General features: G+C 37.3%; 1 protein-coding gene across 2 annotated transcripts in view; it reads left to right on the forward strand.

The window, feature by feature from the left end:
* Nucleotides 1-25,166, forward strand: part of LOC135205702 (uncharacterized) — a 1,031,110-nt gene that overhangs the window by 92,653 nt on the left and 913,291 nt on the right. The window contains exon 1 of one of the 2 annotated variants that reach the window (XM_064236798.1): nucleotides 23,368-23,708. The exons of the other annotated variant lie outside the window; for it this stretch is intronic. Coding sequence (XP_064092868.1) covers nucleotides 23,661-23,708 — 48 coding nt within the window. The 5' untranslated portion in view covers nucleotides 23,368-23,660. Of the gene's footprint in view, nucleotides 1-23,367; nucleotides 23,709-25,166 lie in introns of those variants that run through there. 2 annotated transcript variants of the gene reach the window in all.

Raw genomic sequence — 25,166 nt, forward strand, 5'->3', positions numbered from 1 at the left:
CGTATAGATGCCTTAAACTTGGGTAAAAGACTATTTCTTTCCTTGGTTTTAGCTTAAATCTTGAACACTCCCCATTCTAGAGGACATTTCAACCCTGGACGGGTTGGAATGGACAAGACAAGCTAGAAACAAGGACCAATTGCAATATAGATTACTGAACCTTCCATTCTCCCTTGAGTGGCCTTATAATATGAGCAATATTCAAACTCTGCCGATTATAATACTCATGAAGTCTTACTCAACAGGCAGAGACTTAAGCAAAATGAAGTGTGACTTGCCTAAATATTAACTTTCTATATTCAAACTTAAAGTATAATGTCACACTGAGAATAACAATGAATAACATTAACCCTTAAACGCCGAAGTGGTAAAAAAAAATTGTCTCCTGTGTGCCGGAGGTGTTTCAGAGTGAGCGCGGAAGCGGAAAAAATATTGTTTTCAAAAAATCACAGCGCGCTTAGTTTTTAAGATTAATAGTTCATTTTTGGCTCCTTTTTTTTTCATTGGCTGAAGTTTAGTATGCAACCATCAGAAATTTAAAAAATTATCATTATCATATATAAATAATGCAATATATGATAGCGCAAAAACGAAATTTCATATATAATTGTATTCAAATCGCGCTGTGCGCAAAACGGTTAAAGGTAACAAGTTACTTTTTTTTTGTTATAATGTACACTAAATTGCAATCATTTTGGTATATAACACATTGTAAAACGATAAAAGCAACTCAGAGAAAATATTATCACAAAATAATGCATGAATTCGTAACGCGCGGACATAAACAAATATTTTTTTCAAAAATTCACCATAAATCTAAATATTGTCCTAGAGACTTCCAATTTCTTTCAAAATGAAGACAAATGATTGAATATTACTATACTATAAGAGTATTAGCTTACAATTGCAGTTTTCGACCATATCTGACGAGTTAAAGTTGACCGAATGTCGAATTTTTTTATATATATATTTTTTATATGCAATTATTTCGGAAATAAGAAAAGCTACAACCTTCAAATAGTTTTTCGTTTTATTCTACATGAAATTGCGCACATTTTCATATATAAAACTCTATGAAATGCCTAATATGAAACGGAGCAAATATTCCGAGAATGGGACGTACGCATTTCGGAGATTTGTGGCGGAGAATCCGCGCGCGGAGGGAAGGAAAGATTTTTTTTTAAATTCACCATAAATCTAAATATTTTGCTAGAGACTTCGAATTCGTTTCAAGATGAAGATAACTGACTGAATATTACTAGACTGTAAGAGTTTTAGCTTACAATTGCGTTTTTTGACCATTTCGGTAGAGTCAAAGTTGACCGAACGTGGTTTTTTTTCTATTTATCGTGATTTATATGCAAATATTTCAAAAATGAGAAAAGCTACAACCTTCAATTATTTTTTATTGTATTCTACATGAAGTTGCGCACATTTTCATATATAAAAATTTATGTAACGGCTAATTTAAAATGGTGCAAACATTACCACAATCGCACGTATGATTTTTTCGGAAGAGTTACCGCGCGGACGTAAAGAAAATGTTATTGTTTTCATAAATTCACCATAAATCGAAATATTGTGCTAGAGACTTCCAATTAGTTGCATAATTAAGGTAAATGATTGAATATTACTAAAATATAAGAGTTTTAGCTTACAATTGCGTTTTTCGACCATTTTGGTAGAGTCAAAGTTGACCAAAGGTTGAAATTTTGGCAATTATCGCTATTTATATGAAAATATCTCAAAACTGACAAAAGCTACAATCATGAGTATTTTATTGTTGTATTCTACATAAAAATGCGCACATTTTCATATATAATACTTCATGTAACGGCTAATTTACAATGGTACAAAAATTATGTCAAAGTGACGAAATAATTTCCGAGATGTGTCACAGATACTTTTTAGTGCGGCAAGAAAGAAATTCGCGCTTGCGCGCCTGCGTAACGATTGTAAACAAAACAACACCTTGATCCGTGAACTCCCAGCATCCCCCAAGGCGTGTGATTCAAAAGTTTTAGGCTGGTAGGCCTATAAGTATTTTTCCACGAATTTAAAAAAAAACTTTTGTAAGTCGACGTAAAATACCTCCAGTCGACACACGAGAGACAAAAAATGTCGACGTAAAATACGTCCAGTCGGCAGTAAAGGGTTAAGTGATTATATATGTAATTAAACCTACAGATAAGTTACATCCTACATAATACTACTCTCTCAGTTGTTCAAGGCAACACATCCTATCTGTTTACCCTGTTGGATCGATATGACACATTCAGGTGTGTTAATGGCCCTATGGTTTCGTGAAGTTACTTTGTCTCGTAACAAGACAACGCCTAACAGTATTAATTACATCAGCACTAACATTAGTGCACTAACAAGGGGAAATTTAATGGAGTAATTCTTCGTGGGGATTAAATAAGATAACACACACACAAGAAAACGAAATGTAAATTTGATCAAACCAATGGCAATCTCACAAAATATAAAGACTAGGGAATAACACTAAATCAAAAGCTAATCAACTAATGTATAAACAAGCCAGGCTTCAAAATTATCTCTAAGCTATAGCAACGTTTGCTGGCTAAAATTTTCCCAAGTTTGGCTCTGCCTAAGCAGAGCATACAATATACAACAAATGCCTCAAGGTAGTAAATACGAAGAAAGGAAACCAAGGAAGATTCAATACAGACAATACAAAAGGAAAAGAAGAAAGTTACCAAAGGGTCAGAAAGAAGTAGAAGTAGCAGAGTCTGGCACTCTCTTCTGGATGGAGAGGGTAGAACTCTCTATAAGAGGGTGGCACTGTGCCAGGCACGAGTGCAGAGAGGCTATTGGCTCTTGTAAGGTTTTTGGAAAACCTCGACACCCTTTTCCCTTCTTCCTTCATCCTCTCCGAGGTCGGTTTGAGGATGCCATGGGGGGCCTTGGAGGATCCAAGCCCTTTGAAGATTCCGAAGGGGCATCTGCTCCAGCTACTGCGACAACTGGGGCCTTGGCACTCGTCCCCGTGCCTAATGCTGCGTGGCTCAGTTCCCTGAGTTCTTCAGCCAAATAGGATTCGGCAGAGTCATGACTCCGGGACCGGTTAGCTGCTAATGGAGGGGGATTGGACGAGGTAATGGTATTCAGGATGGGCTTACCCGTGGGGAGGCCAACTCTGGGGCGGCAGGCGAGGCGCACCACTGGTGGAGTGTCCATTATGGTTATGGGTGTCCTGGAGGATTCCTATTGGAATTGGCCCTTCCTTGACTGCCGGCATGGGTAGTCGGGCCAAGCCAGCGGAGGGAGAGTGACCAGGACTTAGAGTTCCAGGAGGGAGACACGAGTCTGGCCTTGACACTGGCACTAAGGCCGTTCCTGACTCGGTGGAAGGACTCGAACATGGCTCAACATCCATGAGAGATGGAGCCTGGCACTGCCTGGCACCTTCAGGTGGCACTGGCTGTGCAAAAGTAGTCCTTGAAGGCCCGTGGAACGGGTCTGGAGCTATGTGGGGGCGTGGGCCCTGATACAGTATAAAGTCAGGAGGAGACTTAAAATCTTGTCCTAGCAGGACACCATAACCTCCTGGTATATAGGTTGCTACTGCCATGGTATACATATCTTCGAACGGTGAGGTCGTGTGACTCTCAACCGGACAGTAGGTAGGAACATCTTGACATGGTTGAGGCTCTCTATCGTTTTGAACTGATGCCTATCAACCTTAGCTCCGTAAGGAATTTTATCCTCTTGGATGATGGAGACTTGCGCACCAGTGTCGTCGAAAGCTCGGACCTGGTGGGCATGATAGCGACCTCTTGGAGGTGCGACAAATATGGGGCCCTGAGCAGGAGGGCCTAGAGTGGATGGATTCGTCATGGCCATAGCAATGGCAGAAACGGGAGCTTTTTGGGGGCATCCCGCCCAGGCAGCAGTGTGCCCATGCACTCTGCATGTGTCACAGAAACTCTTGCTAAAATCAGGCCTGGGCCTGTTGTTTCTGTTCCAATGGCTGTTGTTTTTGTTATTATGATTCGGTAGTCCACTTCAAGGAGGGGCAGCAGCTTGCTGAGGAGGATCTACTTTTGATAGGCACTGCTCCGTGGTGTGACCTGGTTTGTTGCAATGCCCACACACAGGTTTCCGAGGAAGGTTATTGGGGCGCTGGGTAGGCTGAGAGGTGGCAGCAGGAGTGAGAGGGAGAGCAGGACGTATTCTCTTTTTTAAAGAACTCTGCAATGGATGGTGGGTGTCATAGGCATCTGCCCATTTACAGCACTCCAAAAGAATTTCAGGGGCCTTGTCCACCAAGTGGGTGGCAAGATCAGGGGGGGGCATAGGCAAGAAAGTCCTCTAACTGGAGTAGTTCAAAGACCTCCTCAACAGATGTTGCGTTGGAGGCCTTCGTCCACCTATGGAGTGCTGGTGTCTTCTTGGCTGCCCACTCTGTCCACGTCTGGTTAGCCTCCTTGGGCATAGTCCTCCATTTCTGCCTCCACCAGTCTGGGGTCAATTCGTAAGCCCCAAGGATTGCCTTTCGGACGAGGGCGAGATCGTATCGCTCATTCAGGGGAAGGGCCTCAAATGCAGTCCGCCCTTTGCCAGCGAGATGCTTGCCAAGGAGGAGGGCAACTTCCTGAGGGGTTGGATTGAAGTTCCCGAACACCTGCTCGACATGATCGAGCCAGGTGTCGGGTTCGTTATCGTCCCAAGCCCTAATGAGGCCACCCATGCTGTGGAGGTGAGAGGGCGCAGGAGGCGTGGGACTCGGGGGTGCCATACCCAGTTCATGTGCCCTTTCTTTCTCTCTTTCAGCAGCTTGACATTCTCTTTCAGCCACTTCTCTTTTTTTCTTGCTCTTCTCTTCTTTCTTGCGCTTCTCTTTCAGCCGCTTGGAATGCCCTTTCAGCTGCTTCTCTTCTTTCTTGTACTTCCCTCTCCTTCTCCCGTTCAGTTTCTCTCTCTTGGGCTGCTTCCTTCAGCTTATCATTCACCCAATTGATCAGCTTTGCGCCCTCCAGCCCCAGGGCTCATCCGGCTTCTGTGAAGGTCTTAGCCTCCTCCAGTGCTGCGTTACTGGCCATCTCCTCAGTCGTAAAAAGCTAGCAGACTAGCCTGAGAATAATAGGGTGAAAAGCAGTTGCAAAATCAGCAAATGTCGCCAGAGGTATGCGGAAATGCTCGACGCAGACTTGGCAAGATGACCGTAAATCCCTGCAAACACAGTTACTACTGGTGTGTAGTGCGGCAGAGAACTCAACGCCGGTAAGGGATTTGGTAATAAATTTCGTAAAACTAAATGAAGGACTCAGGTCACGCAATTCACGGAATCCTCACGTGAAAAGGTTGCAAATGGATGTAGTAGAGGCGGAAACTTCAACGCCAATACTGGTTGGTAAGGTAAAAAGGGAGAGAGAAAAAAAAATCTCTTCACGAAATTCACAGAAACTCAACGTGAAACGTGACAAAAAATGTCGTAAATGCGGAACCTCAACACAATCACGGTTTTGTAAATAAACGAAAAAATCTGGTCACAGATTCACGGAACCTCATGTGAAAGCGTGGGAAATAAAGAACATAAATGCGGAACCTCAACGCAATTATGGTTTTGTAAATAAAAAAAAAATCTGGTCACAAATTCACAGAACCTCACGGGAAAGCGTGGGAAATAAAGAACGTAAATGCAGAACCTCAAGGCAATTACGCTTTTGTAAATAAAAAAAACATCTGGTCACAAATTCACGGAACCTCACGTGAAAGCGTGGGAAATAAAGAATGAAAATGTGGAATCTCAACGCAATTACGGTTTTGTAAATAAAAGGGAAAAAAAAATCTGTTCACAAAATTTACGGAATCTTCACGTGAAAATGTAGCAAATGAATGGCGTACAGGCGGAAATTCAACGCCAGTACAGCTTTGTGAATACAAGGAAAAATCTGGTCACGAATTCACGGAACCTCAGGTGAAAAACGTGGCAAATACAGTTGATAATAAAAAATGTATATGGGATCTCCCTTTTGTTTGTTTTTATGGATATCGTCTCGAGGATGGAGACGGGAAGTTGATAAAATATATTCTTTTTCTTTGCTACCAACACAAATCCCTTGAACCTAGCTTTGCTCAGAAGACCCAGGATAACCTCTCTAACGCTATAAAATACACTGCTTTTTTCCAACCCCGTCCTTTTCCTAGCTCTCACTAACCTGAAACCCTCCTGTCCGCGAACTTAAAACCCCGGAGAATTAAGCCGCACGCTGGCCGTCTAGACAAATGTATGAATCACAACTGTTTTCAAGGCCGTGCTGGTACACTCAGGGTAACATGCATTTGTTCGAGTTGCAAAAGTATTGCCCTTATTTGATTACTTTCTGCACAGAGAATAACGAAAAGAAAACGTTTACCCTTAATTTTGTTTATCCTATAGTTAAGAATGTTTTACACTAACACTTTGTTTTTCCATTTGACTTATTTTCTCATCTATCCTATGTTAATGGATAGAGTGGGATCGTGGATAGGTTTCGAGCCACGTGGCCGGAGGATTTAAAGATCCTATCCCGTTTAGACATGCAAGATTCGCCAGCGAGAGAGAGAGAGAGAGAGAGCTAGCTAGCGTGCATTGTTTCACATAAAAAAAAATAACACACGAAAATACCTTTACAACACGGGATTCGCGATTAACTAGCAATTCACGATATTTTCGTTTTGAAACTTACTCCCTAACCTCTATTCTTCATGCAAACGCACATAACATTAAAATTTCTCTCTCGATCTGTGGTCTCTTTCCTATCTCTATAAAGGCAGTCAAATTTTATATATCCCTAACTAGAATAACTAGTTCTACACAAATACTAAAAAATAAAATAAAATTTACCATATTCCTGTTGTGGAGAATTTGGAAACCTTGCTTTAGCTTGCTTATAAAAATATTAAGGAATTCAGATTCGTTTCTTTTGTGATTTTTAGCTTAACAATCGCTCCTACAAAATACTGGTTTGGGTCACCAATATTCAAAATTCCACCTCGTTTTCTCCCAGAAATACAATTACATTGAAAATTTAGGCCTTGACTGGAGGACGAGGGGTTTGAAGAAAGAAAAAAAAAACTGAAAAATTAAACTTCTCAGGCATAAGGCTGATTTTACTGAGGAGGGAGGAATTTACATAAAAGCTGGACTCTAGTTTTACAAGCACTATATTTACAGAAATTTACAGAGGTCCAGGAACACAAGGGACAGGGACTACCTTTCAGTCAACCCGAGCACGTGGGGTGGAGCAGTCCAGCCACAGCATTTTAGGAAAATTGCGCATCGGATCAAAATTGCAAGCTTCGAAGAATTTCCAATTCCTACCACAGACAGGACCAGCGTTTGTCTGCAAATAGAGGACATAGGCATAAGGCAGGGAAGCCCACGAGGGTGAACATTACTCGCTACTTTCACTCAAAAGGCCACTCATGGGGGGAATGAAATGACTGGGAAATTAACACAGCAGAAACTATTTCGTGGCTTATATTCACTAGGGGGAAGTTACTAGTATCACAGGGGAGTAATTACAGAATTGAGTCCAGATGGCGGGGGGAATGAGAACAGCACAAAGTCGCCGTGGAAAAAGGAAATGAAGTACAGACAAAAGGTAAAACAATTCCCTGGTTGAAATGGAATTTCCCTTACAGTACCTTAGTAATGAGGCTCATTGTCTTCTCCTTGAAGTTTTCGGCACTATGGACTTTTAAAATATACTTGGGCTTTCCAAAGCATGGGAAAGCCAGTCCCAGGAGTCGGGGGGGCCGGGCAGTAGCGTCTGGTAAGGACCCAGGTGTCTGACCTCTCTGAGGTCTGGTCTTCTTCTGAGGCTCCTCTCCTGGGTTCAAGACCTTATGAAGCTTTCTCCCGGTAACCTCCTCCTAAAGTCCCTGTGGGAGGTAATTCCAACAACAAATGGGAGAAGAGATAGCTTTTCAAAAGAAAAAGGAGAGTGGATTCCTCCAAAGTCGAAGGGGCAACTCGTATAGATGCCTTAAACTTGGGTAAAAGACTATTTCTTTCCTTGGTTCTAGCTTAAATTTTTCTTTTGCTTGGAATAAACATATTAATATAAATATATATATATATATATAGATATAATATACTCTATATATAGATATAGTATATATACATACTATCTGGTATAGTTAGATATACATATATAGATAGATATCTATATATATATATATATGTATAGTTTCTATATATATATAATATATATAGATTAGATATAAGAAGAGAAGATAGATAGAAGAAGATACTATATATAAATAGAGATATATATATAGATATATAGTATATAGATATATATAGATGATATATATATAGATATATACATAGATATATATATATAGATATATATATATATATAGATATATACATTTTATATAGATATATAATAATATATATGATATATATATATATATAATATATCGGATATTATATATATATATATATAGTATATATATATATATGAGATAGTATATATATATACTATATATATATATATATATATATATCATATATATGATATATATATATATATATATATATATATATATATAAGTATATCTATATATATATAGCTAATATATATAATATATATATATATATATATATATATATAATAAGAACTATTACTGAGTCTGAGCCAGTTATTCACTATATATACTCTTCTTTTTTCCCACCGTTTTCCCTACATTCAAGGGTTGGTTGGCTGATGTGCCTTCACCACTGCCTTCTCTCAAAGGGATCAACCTCCACCAACATCAGGCATGGTTATTGTTTGGCAAAGGGGTTTTTACGACCGCATGCCCTTGATGTCATCAACCACAGTCATTGGCGGTGGGCCTCGCCTTTGACTGATAAGTCCACTTGCAAGGCAGCAGTTTCCACAGTTATTGGCGGTGGGCCTAGGCTTTTACTAAAAAGTACGATTACAAGGTACCAGTTTCCACAGTTATTGGCGATGGGCCTAGCTTTTACTAAAAAGTAAGACCGCAAGGCAGCAGTTTCCACAGTTATTGGCAGTGGGCCTAGGCTTTTACTAAAAAGTAAAACTACAAGGTAGCAGTTTCCACAGTTATTGGAGGTGGGCCTAGCCTTTTACTAAAAAGTAAGACTACAAGGTAGCAGTTTCCACAGTTATTGGTGGTGGGCCTAGCTTTTTACTAAAACGTAATACTGCAAAGTAGCAGTTTCCACAGTTATTGGCGATGGGCCTAGCTTTTTACTAAAAAGTAAGACTGCAAGGCAGCACCTGTCCATTTAGTCGCCTTTTACGACACGCAGGATCTACGGTGGTAGTATTCTTACACCCCTACACTATAGTTCCTCAATATCCTAATTCTATCATATGTTTTATCTTGGTTCATGTATAGTTCATTCACCTTTTTGCATTTTCTTTCCAACACTTATACACTTGTTTCAAGAGAAGTATTTCGTTCTCTTCCTTTCTAAAGGCTCACTGTTCTTCCTTCATCGGTCACGCTATTAATTTTCTTACTTTCTCAAGCAAAGTGTGACTATACAAATTCCCTGATACACTTAGAAATGTATGTCCTTATAATTCATACAGCCACCTTTGCCTTTATCCATTCTTATTAGTAGAGTTCCCACAGAGGGGTCTTGTGACCGTTTTTCTGGGACCAATGTTTGAGGGTTGGTTTTAGTCAATTTTAGGGTGCTGATTAAAATGAGCTGGGGTGCACCTCGTGAAAATGTGGGCTAACTCGGCCAGACGCGAAAATTCAAAATGGCCGCCACGTAATTACCATAGTAAATAAATAAAAATGCATACTTTTGCTCCTACTTGTCCGATTTTTATGATTTTTGGATCTAAACATGTGTTTTGAAGGTCAGGGATGTCATTTAGTACCATTTCAGATTGTTAAACTGAAGGGTTTACTCACAAAATATAAAACAAAACTTTTGGGCGACCAAATCCAAGATTGTCATTGAGTAACATCTGGAAAATAGTAAGGAATCAATTTTGTTCTCATAATTTTATTGGCAGTGAATCTGTCCTTTAAAAACACACAGTAATATGATAAAAGAATAATGTATCTAAGACAGTCATAATGAAATAATACTAACATCTCACATTTTGACGACGGCAATGATTTTACAGTTGTAAATTAAATGAAATAACGATCGCCTGATTTATCTCCATTGAAACACATACATGAATCCTTCACTATCTGAGTCGCTTGCTCCGGAGTCATAAACTTCATCATTAAGTTCAGCCTCATCATCATCGCGCAACTATGTCTGTTCGTGTTCAACCAAGTCATGCAAACTTCTTGGGAGTGCATCCTGAGTATCCCTTACTGACACACATCTACTGTCTTTCAGTGTCCATTTATGGTCTGATGGATCTTGGGGAGCATCCAGCTTGTCATAGTTTAGATGAATGCAAACTTGGTAGTTTATTCGCATCACATTCAGATTGTGAGAATCTGGATCATGTTCGATGCGGGACGTGGACTTGCTTTTCATCAGACCCTACTTCACTGCTCTGGCTTCACCTAAACTTTTACTGATTGTGTCATTATAGATGTTTTTAATAGTGAATGTGGCCATTGCCTCAAGCAGCTCACTGGTGTCACTGGAAGTATTTTGCCAACATCTTTCAAAAGATTGCGTGCTTCCTGAGTTTCCGTTCCTCTGTCATACTTTTTTTCCCATGTCCATATTATGCTATATAAGGTATGTAGGGTATGATATGTAAATATTCTCTGGAGTTGCATCCTTGCCCCTCAATGATCACAAGGCCCACAAGCTCATTCCTCGGGATGGGCACCAGAAATCCGAACTGGTAATGGTGTGGGCAATGGCTTTTGTCAACTAAGAAATACAAGCTACAGAGAGCTAGGTGACACACACATTGTTTGCCAATACAGGTCTATTACTCATCTATGTTTATTTTACCCAATACTAACCAGCAGAAGAGAGAAACCACCCAAACAGCAAAGACCATAGATGGTGGAGAAGAGTATCTTCATATATTCATCGCGACGAACCTCAGCCATTATACATTTGAAAAATGTCTTGTGAAAAAATCATATGTATTTACTAAGTAGATATAATGCAAATCATTATGATAATTAAAATTAAGGTTAAAATTAGAAAATTGGAACTTTTGTTAAATATCATTATACTATTAAGAAATAAAACTCAAAATATGTAATCTGTACAATTCACCATGTTAATATAATGTAAAATCATTATTGTTTTATGTTAGTATTAGTTAGAAAAATTGTACCCTTACCCAAATACAATTGTGGATAAACCACACTTTACATTACATCTTAGCTTTCTAAACTATTCCCTACCATGGTTAGATAGCTAACAGCCCCAACTCTTCTTTCTCCCACCTTACTTAACAGCTAAAAAAAAAAAAAAAAAAAGATTGAATTTTCATCTGTTTCCGAGTGTATTGGAGCAGCCGTGTCAGTCTATTTATAATATTTCCCACATATACTATTAGATAAACGATTCTATATTTTCCTTTGAGTCCAGTCTGTCTACGAATAGTAGATATTGAATAGAAACAAAACAGAAATCAGAGAAAAACGCGATTGAAGTTGTGCAATGTTTACTTTATAATATTTCCGTTAATATTTATGCTATGACTTCATTCTTTTTTTTTTCAAAATGAAGCTAAAAGCATACTCTTTACAAATAGGGATGTGAATATTATCTGTATCCAAACTGTACTCAAACAACACCATAACTGCAAAAAACCGAAGTCCGAGAAAAGTACAATAATAGTTTGTCAACATTGGAATGACAATATATTGCGCATTTATCATTCTAGTTACTCTCACTCTCCCTAGATTATGAACGCGAAATTTTTTTTTTTTTTTTTTTTTTTTTTTTTTTTTTTTTTTTTTTTTTTTTTTTTTTTTTTTTTTTTTTTTTTTTTTTTTTTTTTTACAATTTCCAAACACTAGTATAGAAGAAGAGTTGGTGAATTCGAAAGTACGTATAACTCAAAATCCGAAAATTTGCAGATAGACGGTTTTTCGAGTGACGGCCACATTTCAAAGTTTGACAGGCATCTTTACACACTAATAACGATTAGTCTAGGGCAAGGCACATAGCCAAAAATAACTTCTGGATTGCGGAACACGACAAGCAGTGCATACAACAAGGACGAGACCCATTCTGTCTCTCAGTCTGTGCCAAATATGTCAAATAACATCTTTTTTAACCATTACACGAACATAGAGCACTACCGTAAACAACCAATATGGTATTTTGAGTGAATTTTAACAGAGTAACTTGTCAAAATGTGGATTTAGATAAATATGCTTAATTACACGAAGAATATGTATGCATATACAGAATATGCAAAGAACCACATTCACTTTAAAAGTAGTGTAAGCATAAATGCAAATAACATTCATTCAACGATAATTTTTTGTGCAACCAATATCAATCCTCCCTTTGTTGACAACGGCCACGTATCATTAAGGGTTTTAAGAATGGGAATTAATGAGAAGCAACCAATATGGTCAAGACTTAGAATGTTGTTGCCTGAAAAATGGGTTACGCTATGATATTAAAAGAAAACCAAACAAGTAAACCGAAGTATAGGCTAATAATTGAACGTGTATAATTGCGTGACTATTTCGTGCACGGGGGGTTGTGGGGGGCTGGGGGGAGTGTGTTTTTGGGTCAGTATTCGTCAAAGTACCCGGGTGGCATGTAGTCTTGATGATTAAAGGATTACAGTATCTTTTTGACTCTTGAACTCAAAGAGAGAATGATTATGAAAATACGCTCATTGGAAGCAATGACGTGTGTGAGTAAAATATTTTGCGAAAAGAATATATTTTCCATTTCCTGGAGGGGACCAGAATATCAAAGTTATTGTCTAGTGTAGTTATGAAACGATCCATCAAGTTTTTAAACCTCTATGTCATGCGATTGCACCAGACTGCAGTTGACCTCTGTGAAATCGATTGTCCTTACAAGTGACAGTAAATTAGTCTCCCATAAAACAGGAGCACTGACAAAAAGAAAATGGTTCTTGTAGCGTTGTTTTAGGGATAACAACAGTTCTCTAGTCTCCGGTAGGAAACGTTGGAAATACTCTATATACGTTTAAATAGGGTTTTTAGAATTCTTAACAGGAACTTTATTTTGATCTATATAGTAATTTTCTTTTTCATTCATGTAATTCAGCAGATGTTACACCCCTCGGCTTGGACCGTCCTCAATTCTGATAAGACAAAATGGCTTTATTTATCTTCTACAGAGTATTGCGTTTACTACATGTATACAAACTCCCTCTCTCTCTTCTTCTTCTTCTTCTTCTTCTTCTTCTTCTTCTTCTTCTTCTTCTTCTTCTTCCTCTTCTTCTTCTTTATAAATTGTCCATGATTCTCTATTTGACCTTAATCTCGCTGGCAACAGTATAGCTAGCTAATAAGAACCTTTTCCTTTCACATTATCAGTCTTTATCTTATCAATTCCATTTGCTTGGGACATTATTGCCTGTTATGTTGCAACAACAGAGAACGATGACCTTATTTTATAGCACACAAATGAAATTTCGGAATAATGTTAAGTATTTAGAGTTGTTTTTTATGATAGGTAATCGCTTTCCCCTACTCTCCCTTGTAAATCATTTAAGAAAATGCGGCCTTATGACACACCCAGAATACTTTTGTTCCTTTTCCTTTCACCCTGGGAATCCTAAATTCCTCATAAGAGCGAGGGCTAATTGTGAAGTTTTAAGTTTTTTACTGTCTTGGTCTCGTTTAAGTATCTACAGTCATAAATCAGTAAATGTCTTCGAATACTATTTCTTTAGATTTTCTTATTGCAACTTTCCCGGATGTAACTGGTATTCGTATGGCTGCTTGCTTAAAAGTTTAATTAAGATAATGTAACTCATTATTGAATAGTTAGTTCAAAATAATTTACAATTTTATACTTTCACATTACGTATTATAGTGTCAATTCATATCTACTGTGTACGTATGTGTCAGGTTCTGCACCCAATGGCCATCTTTCGTTTACACACACACACACACACATATATATATATATATATATATATATTATATATATATATATATATATGTATATTATATAATATTATATTATATATATATATATATATATATATTATATATATATATGTATGTATATATATATATATATATATGTTCAGTATAATATTATATATATTATATATAATATATATATATATTATATATATAATATAATATATATATATATATATATTATATATATATTATATATATATATATAGATAGATATAGATATAGGCATGGGGATACGGAAGGACATGGCAGGATACATTGGTTTTTTAATTGGCTAGCGACGCTTCAAGACAAAGTCCCATCTTCAGGCTAAAAGCAAAAAGTAAATATTACATTAGTACAAAACATTTTAAAAAATTACATAAAATGATTAACAATTAAACCATTTCTAAGTAAAGCTACGAAAGAAATCATCTCAAAGAATGAGTATTAAATTAATAGAAAACACGTTTAAGAAAGGGAAATGTAAAATACTAAACAACTAAAACACTTCTAAGTAAAATTACAAATTAAGACATCTAAAAGAATGAGGAAGACCCCTTCAGGCTCAAGCAGAGTACTGAGGTTGTGTGCTCAAAGTGAGATTTGATGCTCATAAAGGTGTAAGTTACCGAACGGGCAGCATATTATCCAGCCCTGAACAATCAAATATCAGGAATGGAATCAAGCCAGAATCTGAAAGCCAGACATAAATTATAATAACTTTAAGGTCATTATGACTTCCATATGAAAACCTCCTCCTCCTTCTTAAAAGTTTGGCCATTAAGAAACTGGTACCTTCACTAAACAACCATACCACCTAAGTACCTTTGTATATAGCATAAGGCCACATCACTTTGTTCTTTGCCTCTTGACTTTTTTCCATCGTCCTGTCACGGGTTGGAGGCACTCCGCTTGAGCTTGAAGGGGTCTTCCTCATTCTTTGAGTTTTAATTTGTAATTTTACTTAGAAGTGTTTTAGTTGTTTAGAATTTTACATTTCCCTTTCTTAAACGTGTTTTGTATTAATTTAATACTCATTCTTTGAGATTATTTCATTCGTAACTTTACTTAGAAATGGCTTAATTGTTGATATTTTACGTTAATTTCCTTTTAATAATAATTTGCATTATGTAACATTTATGTCTTGCTTTTAGCCTGAAGATAGGACTTTGTCTCGAAACGTCGCCAGCCAATAAAGAAACCAATGTAATGTGCCATGTCCTTCCGTATTCACATCCTTATTTCACCGAGGATTAGCCCGCCAGTGATGAATATATATACATATATATTCATACATACATATTATAAATATACATATATATTCATACTCACATATATATACATATATATATATATATATATATATATATATATATATAGATATATATATATATATAAAAAGATGTGTGTGTGTATTATTATCATTATCCTTCTGCTTATTCCTTAGTAAAGTAACTTCAGCTTATTTGACTTATCTTTGTACCTTACGTCAGCTGTCTATCAATTTTTAATACTTTTGATTCGTATTTTTTTTTTTTTTTTACCAGCCTTCTGCGAATTGCAAATATTTTGATTAGCATCCATCAGTTATTTATGCAAACTGGAAATACGATTTGCGTGAGCTTGGCTGTTTTATGACCAATCAATTTTACTTCCGGCTATTCAGAATTTTCATAAAGTTCATGATTTGGGAAGAGAGAGAGAGAGAGAGAGAGAGAGAGAAGAGAGAGAGAGAGAGTAAAATTTCTAATCAATTTTGTGTGAAATATTTAGATTGACCTTGTTCATATTTTACGATTTTGCAAGGTCGACTGTTTCTTCTCATCAATGATAAACAAAAATTAAGTGATGGAGGAAGAGTTGTGTTTCCTGCATGATCGTTGCATGGATTCTCTACAAGGTCTTTTTCTCGTTACTTTTCATCAGCGAACTATCAAGGGAATCAGTGTTACGAATGCTTCTTAAGATACAAGATCGTTATATTTTCTCGTTCACTTTATACATTGCGTTATTTTTTCCGCATAACACTAAAACTAAGATTGATTTCCAGGAGAGTAACAGTATTTCCGCTTTTCCAAATTTCCCCACTTTTTCAATGTGAAGGACATTATATTTGTAATCGACCATCTGTACTGGAGTGATACTTCGTTTATAAGTGTGACTATTAGGAAGTGTTACAACTGCCAATCTTCTAGAGCCAGCAGTTATAGTACGAGTAACCTATTCTTTGACAAAGCTGTAACAACATTACTACTGTTATCATTAGAGCAGGAGCCAGCAGGGGTCAGGGTAGCTGAAAAGCGAAAGAATTTTTGCTTCTGTTACATTACTGTATGCATATCATGGGTCAATGTAGGTGGGTGTCGCTGTAGGACCTATAAGAATTACCTGGAAAAATGGCCTAGGTCAGCTCAGAATCGAAACCTTCGAAACCTGCACCAAAATGTTCCCTATGATTCAAACTATCAAGAATTGCCAATGCCAGACATTTTTGGCGGGGGTTCCCCCTGCCAGAGAGACCTAAATGATACACACAAAAATGGCCTGGATAAGCTGGAATGCGAAAGAAATGAAACTAATTGGAAAATGTCCAGTATAGTCACAGGTATCTTGAATTGGCATTGCCAGACATTTTCATTGGTGGGGTACCCCCGCCCGACACGCCCAAAAGACCACACCCAGCAGCTAACCTAGACCAGCCGAAAAGTGAAAGAATTGATACCAACTTCAAAATGTTAAGAGATGTTCAGGCATCATGAATTGGCATTGCCAGACATTTTCAATGGTTGGGTACCCCTGCCAGACACGCGTAAAGGACCGCAATCTATAGCTGATCTAGATCAGCCAAAAAGTGAAAGAACTGACACTAATTCCAAACTATTTAGTAGACCTCCTTGGACAAGAAATTGGCACTACCAGACATTTTTATCAGCGAAATACCCCCGCCAGACACGCCAGACACACTATGGTTGACCTAGTTGTATGGTCATTGATATTTAACAGAAATTGAAAACCTAAACAAACTTTCTTTCAGAGAATGCAGAAAACTCATTTGGGTCAGACTCGCACAAAGCACTAAACCCTATGGCTGATCTAGATCAACCAAAATGTGAAAGATCTTAAACTTTAAAATGCCCTCCATCTCATCTTAAGTCATAATTTCTTCCCTACCAGACATTTCAATAGGGTACCCCGGACTCTAGACCAATGAACCATGCTAAATATATGAAACAAACTCCAAAATGACTTCCACAAACAAAGGTAACAAAAACTGAAACAAAGATATGCTTTACATAATCTAATATCAGTTCATCAAATTCTCCACACCCCGAAGGAGGCTAGGGCCAAACTACCTACGGAATAAAGACCCTCATTTTTGTTGATTTTACAACAGCTACAGCTGTGCCTGGGATGACTAATCTGTGATGTGTACTTGAATGGAACTCAGAATAAAAATTGAAATATTTTCTTCCAAAAAAAAAGTTAAAATAATTGGCATAAATAAAACCAGTAAGGGTGTCTTTTGCTAAAAAATAAACATGAAATCCCTGCAGTGTATGATTACATCAAACAACTAGATTCATATCAAAACCAAATTTTGGTACAGTCTCTTGATTCATGTCAAAATGATTAACTAATTAAGAAATAATTAAAGGTCGGTATGGTGTCTTCTCAGTAGGCCTTATGTGTTGGTAAAGAAGATAAGCCTCAAAGGTGCAGATCTAAATAAATATATTCGGCATCTGTGTTCATGCAAAGACTACCACAATCATTCCGTCTTAATCCTATTACTCCCATCCTCTAAATCCATGTCAGAATCCTCACTTCATGCTTCGTCATCAGATGGGTCAGGATTGATGTAACCCTGTATCAACATAGACATCTGTATATCTACATGGATTGTTTCATCACTTTCACTATAAGCACCATTGCTGTCATTCTTATTGTTTTATCGGTCTGTGAACAGAGCATCAGGAAGGGCAGGTCCATCAAACCACACTGGTAGCAAGAGGTTTCCATTTACCGACCAGCCATAGTCATTAGGAAACAGACCTTGGTCAGGGCACGCGAGATTGGCATGGTTCCACAATCTTGTGACGTGGTGAGCCCTTTGGAGTTTTTTTACCAAGGGTTCGACAAGAAGGTGGCAGAAGTGCACAATCGATCCTCTTCGCGTTTGTAAATGGTTTTTCCTGAAAAGGAACAACATAACAAGAATAAGAAAACAAGAAAAAATCATTCAGGGTTTTAAGAACAAACAAAACTTTTTGAACAGGTTTTGTTTTCCAACATACCTGATCTACTTCGCTAGTCATTTGCACCAATTTGTTGTAACGAGTCTCGTCCACTGAACGTGGTTTAGACTGGCTGTACATTTCTCACACGTATTCTAATGCAGTTTCAATGTTTACATCACCATCTACTTTGCCCATGCATGTAAACAGGTGTAGATATTTTCCGTCTGCATCCTTTTCTATGATCTCGAAAGGGCTTCAACTTTCCTTTTCTGTAATGTAAGAAATAATTAAAAGGTTTCCTTCAGATGATTATGTCAATTATGACTATAACAAGCTTTAGTTAAGCCATCGTACCACATGAAGTTCATTACCATAGTTTTAAACGCTGCAGGTTCTTTTGAGTAGGAATTTAGAATGAAAAGAGTAACTCAAATGATGTGCATATAGATTATGTCAATTTGAAAATAAAGTTTGAAGAAAAATATTAGGGTCGGACAGCAGGATGGAGTTAGAAATAAGGAAAAGGAAAATTATAAGGAATACTGAATATTATGGAATTTCCATATGTAGACGAAAGAATGATGGTGTGACAGAGATGGCTTGACTCCTGTGTTCACCAGAAGAGTTGAAGATCCACACCTAAACAGTAAGTGGAAGATGAAGCACAGGAAAGACATGAGCGGCGGAATTTCACAGACACGCTTGTATCACACGGCGTTGGAAGTGATGATTATATATATATTATATATATAATATATATATATATATATATATATATATATATATATATATATATCAATATAATATTATATATATATATATTAATGTAAGTTTTGTAATGCAATTATAATTTTGGTAATATGATTAATTCACCTCAGAACCTGTGTATCATATTATGAAATGTATGTTTTTGTGTTCAGATTCCCACATTTAAAGATAACACATGTTAAGTAGTGTAACTTTTCCTTTTGAAACATACGTAAGACAGAGAAAGAGAGTAAGCGCTTATATGTATGCCTCTGGAGAGGGTTGTTTTTCACATCTTGAGAATACCTTTGCTAAGCTGATTTTTTATCATCCTAAAGCAGCTCCTATAACGAAACAAGAAGGGCCTTGTTCATTCCTACTCGATATCCCTATAGAGATGACATAATATGTTTTCGTCTTGAACGAGATGATATGCCCATACGCATATGGGGATAGAGAACTATTCATTCGATCGCGAGACCTAGCGTGAGGGATAGTATCTCTCTCTCTCTCTCTCTCTCTCTCAAAATCTCTTCTCTCTCTCGCTCGCTCACTCGAGATTACCGTAACATAATTCACGTTTATATATAAGGTGGTCACTCATTCATATATAATTCTTAGTAATATATGTGTTGTTTGTGGAATCTGAACATAGTGTTATTAATATTATTTTTGTGAAGGCGCCCACGAAAATATTGCAGAGGTTGAAATTGTAACAGGCTTTGGCTTTTGATTGGAGTTGCAACTACGTATACAGGTATTTTTCAAATGTTTTGAAGTGCACTTCGAGGTTTTATTTTACGTGTGGGTAAAATTATAATTTTTATGTCCATTTCATATGCTTAATGTTTTTACTGTCAATGCTTTAATTGTTTTCATATTATGCATTATGTTTTTGCAGTCTTTAATTTTGTTTAATTATTTTGAATAATATTCTATTGTGTAAATATTGAATCTTACACTTGTGAATTAATTTGCATTTAATTAAATTTCATTTCAAATTTGATTATTGCTTTGTAATTTAATTTAATTAATTTTCTTGATAAACTTTGATTTAATTTTGCTTAATAATTAATTCAAGAATTAATTAAACTTTTGTTTTCAAGTAATAAAATTTCCCTGAAATTGTGAATTTCACTGACAAATTTTGAATTTAGAAATAAATTTTTATATTTAGAATTTATATGAGCATTTCATTTTTTGGTTCCCCACCAGTATTATATTTTATTTTTTGGTTTAGGTAGAAATATAGAGTGGTAATTGTGCCGTTTCCCTCAAATGAATCAGAATCAAGGAAATACTTAGATTTGAAATTGCAGAAGGAGTGATGCCCTTTCATTAAGATTACCTCACATCTATTTTAATGAACTTAGACTGATTGTTTTCTTGACTGTTCAGTTCTATAAGGGATCACAGTTACCTTTAGAGTATTCAGTCGTTTAGTATTTGTGATGAAGGGTCAGGTGTCTGGCTGTAGTGAGGTAAGCAATAACCAGGTACTTGAACAAACAGTGCCCTAAGTACAAAGGGTGTCCCAGACCCAGGAATAAAAGGGTCTCTTGTGCTAACAAGTACAAATGGTAAGTGAAATAACCAGATACTTGGCAATTTGGGTTAACAAATATTAATGGTGTCCAGACACAGATCTTTGGCTACTTCGTGCACCAAGTATTAATGGTGTCCAGACCCAGATACTCTAGGCAACTTCGTCACAATATATATATATATATATATATATATATATATATATATTAGCTGACCAACCCGGCGCTGCCCGGGTAACCACTGAATGATAACCAATAAACTCTCTCTCTCTCTCTCTTCCATTCTTGTTAAGATAGTTGCTTCCGTAACATTGCCCAGCATTTTTTATAATTTACATTTCACCACCTTTCGCCCCCATTCCTCTCAGGGGTGAACGTGGTCTTAAAGGGCTTCAGGAGTGTCTCTATTCATCCCAGCGACCTCGAAAACTAAGGATTTGACTCTAATAACTGTTGTTTTCGGTTTGTTTTAAATGTCACCACCTTTCCACCCCTTCTCACACCCACCTTCCTATCAGGGCTGAACTTGGACTTAAAGACATTGAGAGTATCACTATTCATCTCATCAACCTCAAAAACTATGGATCACACGCTAATATCTGTCATTTTCGGTTATTCTTACATGTCAACCCCCTCCCCATCCCTTTCTCACCCCTTCTTATCTGGGCTTGTATATATAATATATATATATACATATATATATAATATATAATATATATATCAATTCAAGCTACAAATGTCCTTTAATATCTAAATTCACTTTACCTCCCAAATGATATATTTTCATATATGTACCGAAGGGGAATTTTTAAGTGATAACCAATTTCGTCCCCCCATGGGATCGAACCACCATCCACCTATATGAAAATATACATTTGGGAGGTAAAGTGAATTTAGATATTAAAGGACATTTGTAGCTTGAATTGATATATAAATTGGATCACGGTTCGATGTGATAATTATTCATTATATATATATATATATATTAATATATATTGATTATATTATATATACATATATATATAGTATATATATATATATATATATATATATATATATATATATGTGTGTGTGTGTGTGTGTGTATTCTTATGTAGTGGTTTTGGTAAAGGCAATAACTTCTCCTCAGTAAATGTGTGTAGTATAGCAAAATGTATGCTTTATGATCAGATTCTCGTATCAAAGATAGCTTAAGGTTTATAGTTTTAGATAATGTATAATTTATAGTTGAGAAAGAACATAACATAATATGCGGGAGAGAGAGGTAGTTCTGTTCGCGAGGACAAGGCTGTTTTTCACTAATTGAAACTGCTGAACTAGTTTATTCTTTATGTTCGATCAAGCCAGGCTGTTGATTTCACATATACGATCATGTAAGAATTATGCCTTATTGCATCAGATTATTCGGGAATTTTCCATACAATGATATCATTTCGTTTTATTTTTATAATAGGAGATTCTTTTGTTATGAAACTCTTTAATATCACTGGTAAAGTAACTCATATCTCTTTCAGTTTGTCTAAAGAGAACTCATTGAGTAATAAATAGATTAGTGTGGAGTGCAAAATTGCGTGACGTCGCGGAAATGGTGTGACTATGGTCTCGTTGTGGACAAGTTCGGTCACTCGTCTGGACGATGGGCCCATTTGACCTCTTTCGCCCATAGCCACCCATAGAACGCATTCATTATACTCTACTAGTACAAAGAGCCGTGCGTTAGGTAGAAATATAGTGGTAATTGTGCTGTTTTCCCTCAACTTTATTGAAGTGAGTTAGAACCAGGGAAATACTTAGACTTTTGGAATGGTTGATGGAGTGATGCCCTTTAATTAATTCTACTTCATACCTTTGGAGTATTCAATCGTTTTGTATTTGTGATGGAGGTTCAGGTGTCTGGCTTTTGTGAGGTAACTATATATTTCGTTTGATTCGTAAGTGTAGTAACCAGATACTTGGCACTTCGTCAAAAGTATATATATATATATATATATATATATATATATATATATATATATATATATATATATATATGTTGTGTGTGTGTGTGTGTGTGTGTGTGTGTGTGTGTATATATATTTGTGTGTGTGTGTGTGTGTGCGTGTGTGTGTGTGTGAAGACACTCAACACGTATGTATTTAAATTACCTAAGGAATTCTCGGGTAGCACTCCCTCCCATTTTATATGACGACATTTGACGGACCACAGATCAATCGCCTTTATTTTCACTCCATCTAGTCACCGTCTGTTGGATGCAACAGTCGACGAACAACTGGAAAACGAAATCCCGGTTGATATCAACAAAGACACGACTGCTTTTACGGGCAACGGGTTCAAATCATTTCCGCTCGTGGCCGTTATTGAACTTGGAGTCTTCCTTGTTAGACAAGGACGGTTTTAAAGAAAACCAGAGAGAATAATGAAACCATTTAGAATTAGGCTATATAAATATCTGAATTATATGCACACTTCGCCAATCTACAAGTCCGGCCGCTTTCCTCTCCGTCGCCCTGAGGCCGAGGTGAAGCAAAAAGTGCGAGAGCAAAGAAGAGGAAGTGAGGGTTGGTTGCTCCCTGAGCCTTATGCTACGTCTCCCCTTAACTTCCGCGCCTCTTCCACCCTGTTTTCTATCTCTCTCCCATCCACCGCCTTAGAAGAAAGGGGGAGGGGAATTTCAGCGTGGTGCCACTCAAGGAAAGGAGGCAGCATCAGTGGGCCCCCACCCTGCCCCTCCTCTCTCCTCCGTTTGCGTGGAGGAGGCGTGTGTTGCTGGCGAATTTAGCGTTCGTTCAGTTGAGTAGTGTGTGGCCGCGGGTGGTGTCGGAAGCAGTATTGTCGTCGTCGCGTCCCCTCGACTCCTACACCACGTTGCTTCCTAAGTTTAGTGGGAGAGTTATGACTGAATCTGGCTGAGTGATCGCTCGTGGAGGAACTCGAACGCGTACCGATGTCGAAAAACTCCCCGAGAAGCCCAGAGTTCATTTTCTGAGTAGTGAAGTGAATTTGTTGATCATCAAAGTTCTCGTCTTATTCACTCTGGAGATTGCTATGGAGAGTCTGCTGACAGTGAATGGTTCTTGGCTGGGTGCTCACCTCATCGCCTAACTTCCCTACAGAGGTGAGTAAACAAGGGGAAATCCCGGCCAAAGGCCATCTTTATTCTGCCTCGGCAGATCTTTACGCGCAGACAGGTCCTCGTTGTTCCAATCATGTGCGTGTGTCTGTCTATGTTTATGCCAGGTAGGAGAAGAGAAACGCTTACTTATAAGGTGGTGCTGATAGTAAGCACCACTCGGAGCACTTAAGGCTGTTACCTCGAGAGGGCCGATGACAGCGCTACGAATAGGCATCGATATTTTACGCAATAATAGAATACTCTAGATGACTTAATGGTAGTAAGCTCTCTCTCTCTCTCTCTCTCTCTCTCTCTCTCTCTCTCTCTCTCGTTTAGTACCCATGAAAGCGTGTGTGTTTGTGTGTGTGTATTTTCGTCTTTTATCTAGGTTAAATGTCTTTAACAGCTCCAACATTTGAACCATACTCGTAAAAGTATAACTAAAACCAAAAGTCGGGCGACTGCAGAGCAACTGCAGCGTCCATTGATCATTTCTTTATTCCTCTACTCATTTGCCCTTGTCATTATTTGTTGTTAACTTATTTGCCTCCTTGAACTATTTGTTTTAGTGAGCGTCTAGGTATCGTAAGCTGTTAGTATATTCATATTATTGTATACACCAAAACTAATAAAAACGACATAAATACTTCAAAGCCTAAAACGATCTTCAGCTCCGGCTGCATTTGAAGTCGACAGTTTATGTCCGATGATTAATTAAGACGCCGCTCCTCTTTGGTTGTTTGCTTTGCCCTGGATTTGGGATTTGGACTGCTTCGTCTGTACAGCGCTCTGCTCCCACGTTTTTGTTGCGGTCTTCACTGTTATGATTCGAACATTTTTTTCATGTGACTGAATTTCTGTTATAATTTTGGATTTTAGGCTGGATTACAAGTAAATCTCTTCGCGTCTGCTCCATGGGATTCTATAAAATTTGTTAATTTCGCTTAAAATCTCTTCGGTTTCTGTCTTTGTGATCTCTTTAAGATAAACAATAAAATGAATCCCTAAAATTTCTAACATTAATACTCTAACTGTACCAAACTGCCTGAATAATGAAATGCAAAAGAGGTACATGCTCAATTTTCAGGACGAGGAGTCAAGTTTTAGCTTTGACATTGATTTTTAGTATATTGATCTCGACACTGGAATACTCTTCTAAACGACTGCACCCAAGGCAGTGGAAATTGGCCGTCCGATTACTAACTACGGAAGCAAGATTAATTTGGACGACTGAAAACAGCCAGTTGCCCAGACCTGTGAGAGGAAATGCTTGGGAGAGGAAGAGGACAGAACTAAACTATGGCTATGGGGGTCAGAAAAGAATTATGTAAACTCACAAATTATATGCAGCAACAACCTGAAACTCCCCGACTGATACTGAAAGACAGCCGGCGTGAATAATGGGAAATTAGCGATCGCTTGTACTGTAAATATATTTTTTACAAATCCATTCGTTTTTTT

The sequence above is a fragment of the Macrobrachium nipponense genome, chromosome 11 (genome assembly GCF_015104395.2).
Source record: "Macrobrachium nipponense isolate FS-2020 chromosome 11, ASM1510439v2, whole genome shotgun sequence".
Classification (NCBI taxonomy): Eukaryota; Metazoa; Arthropoda; class Malacostraca; order Decapoda; family Palaemonidae; genus Macrobrachium; species Macrobrachium nipponense.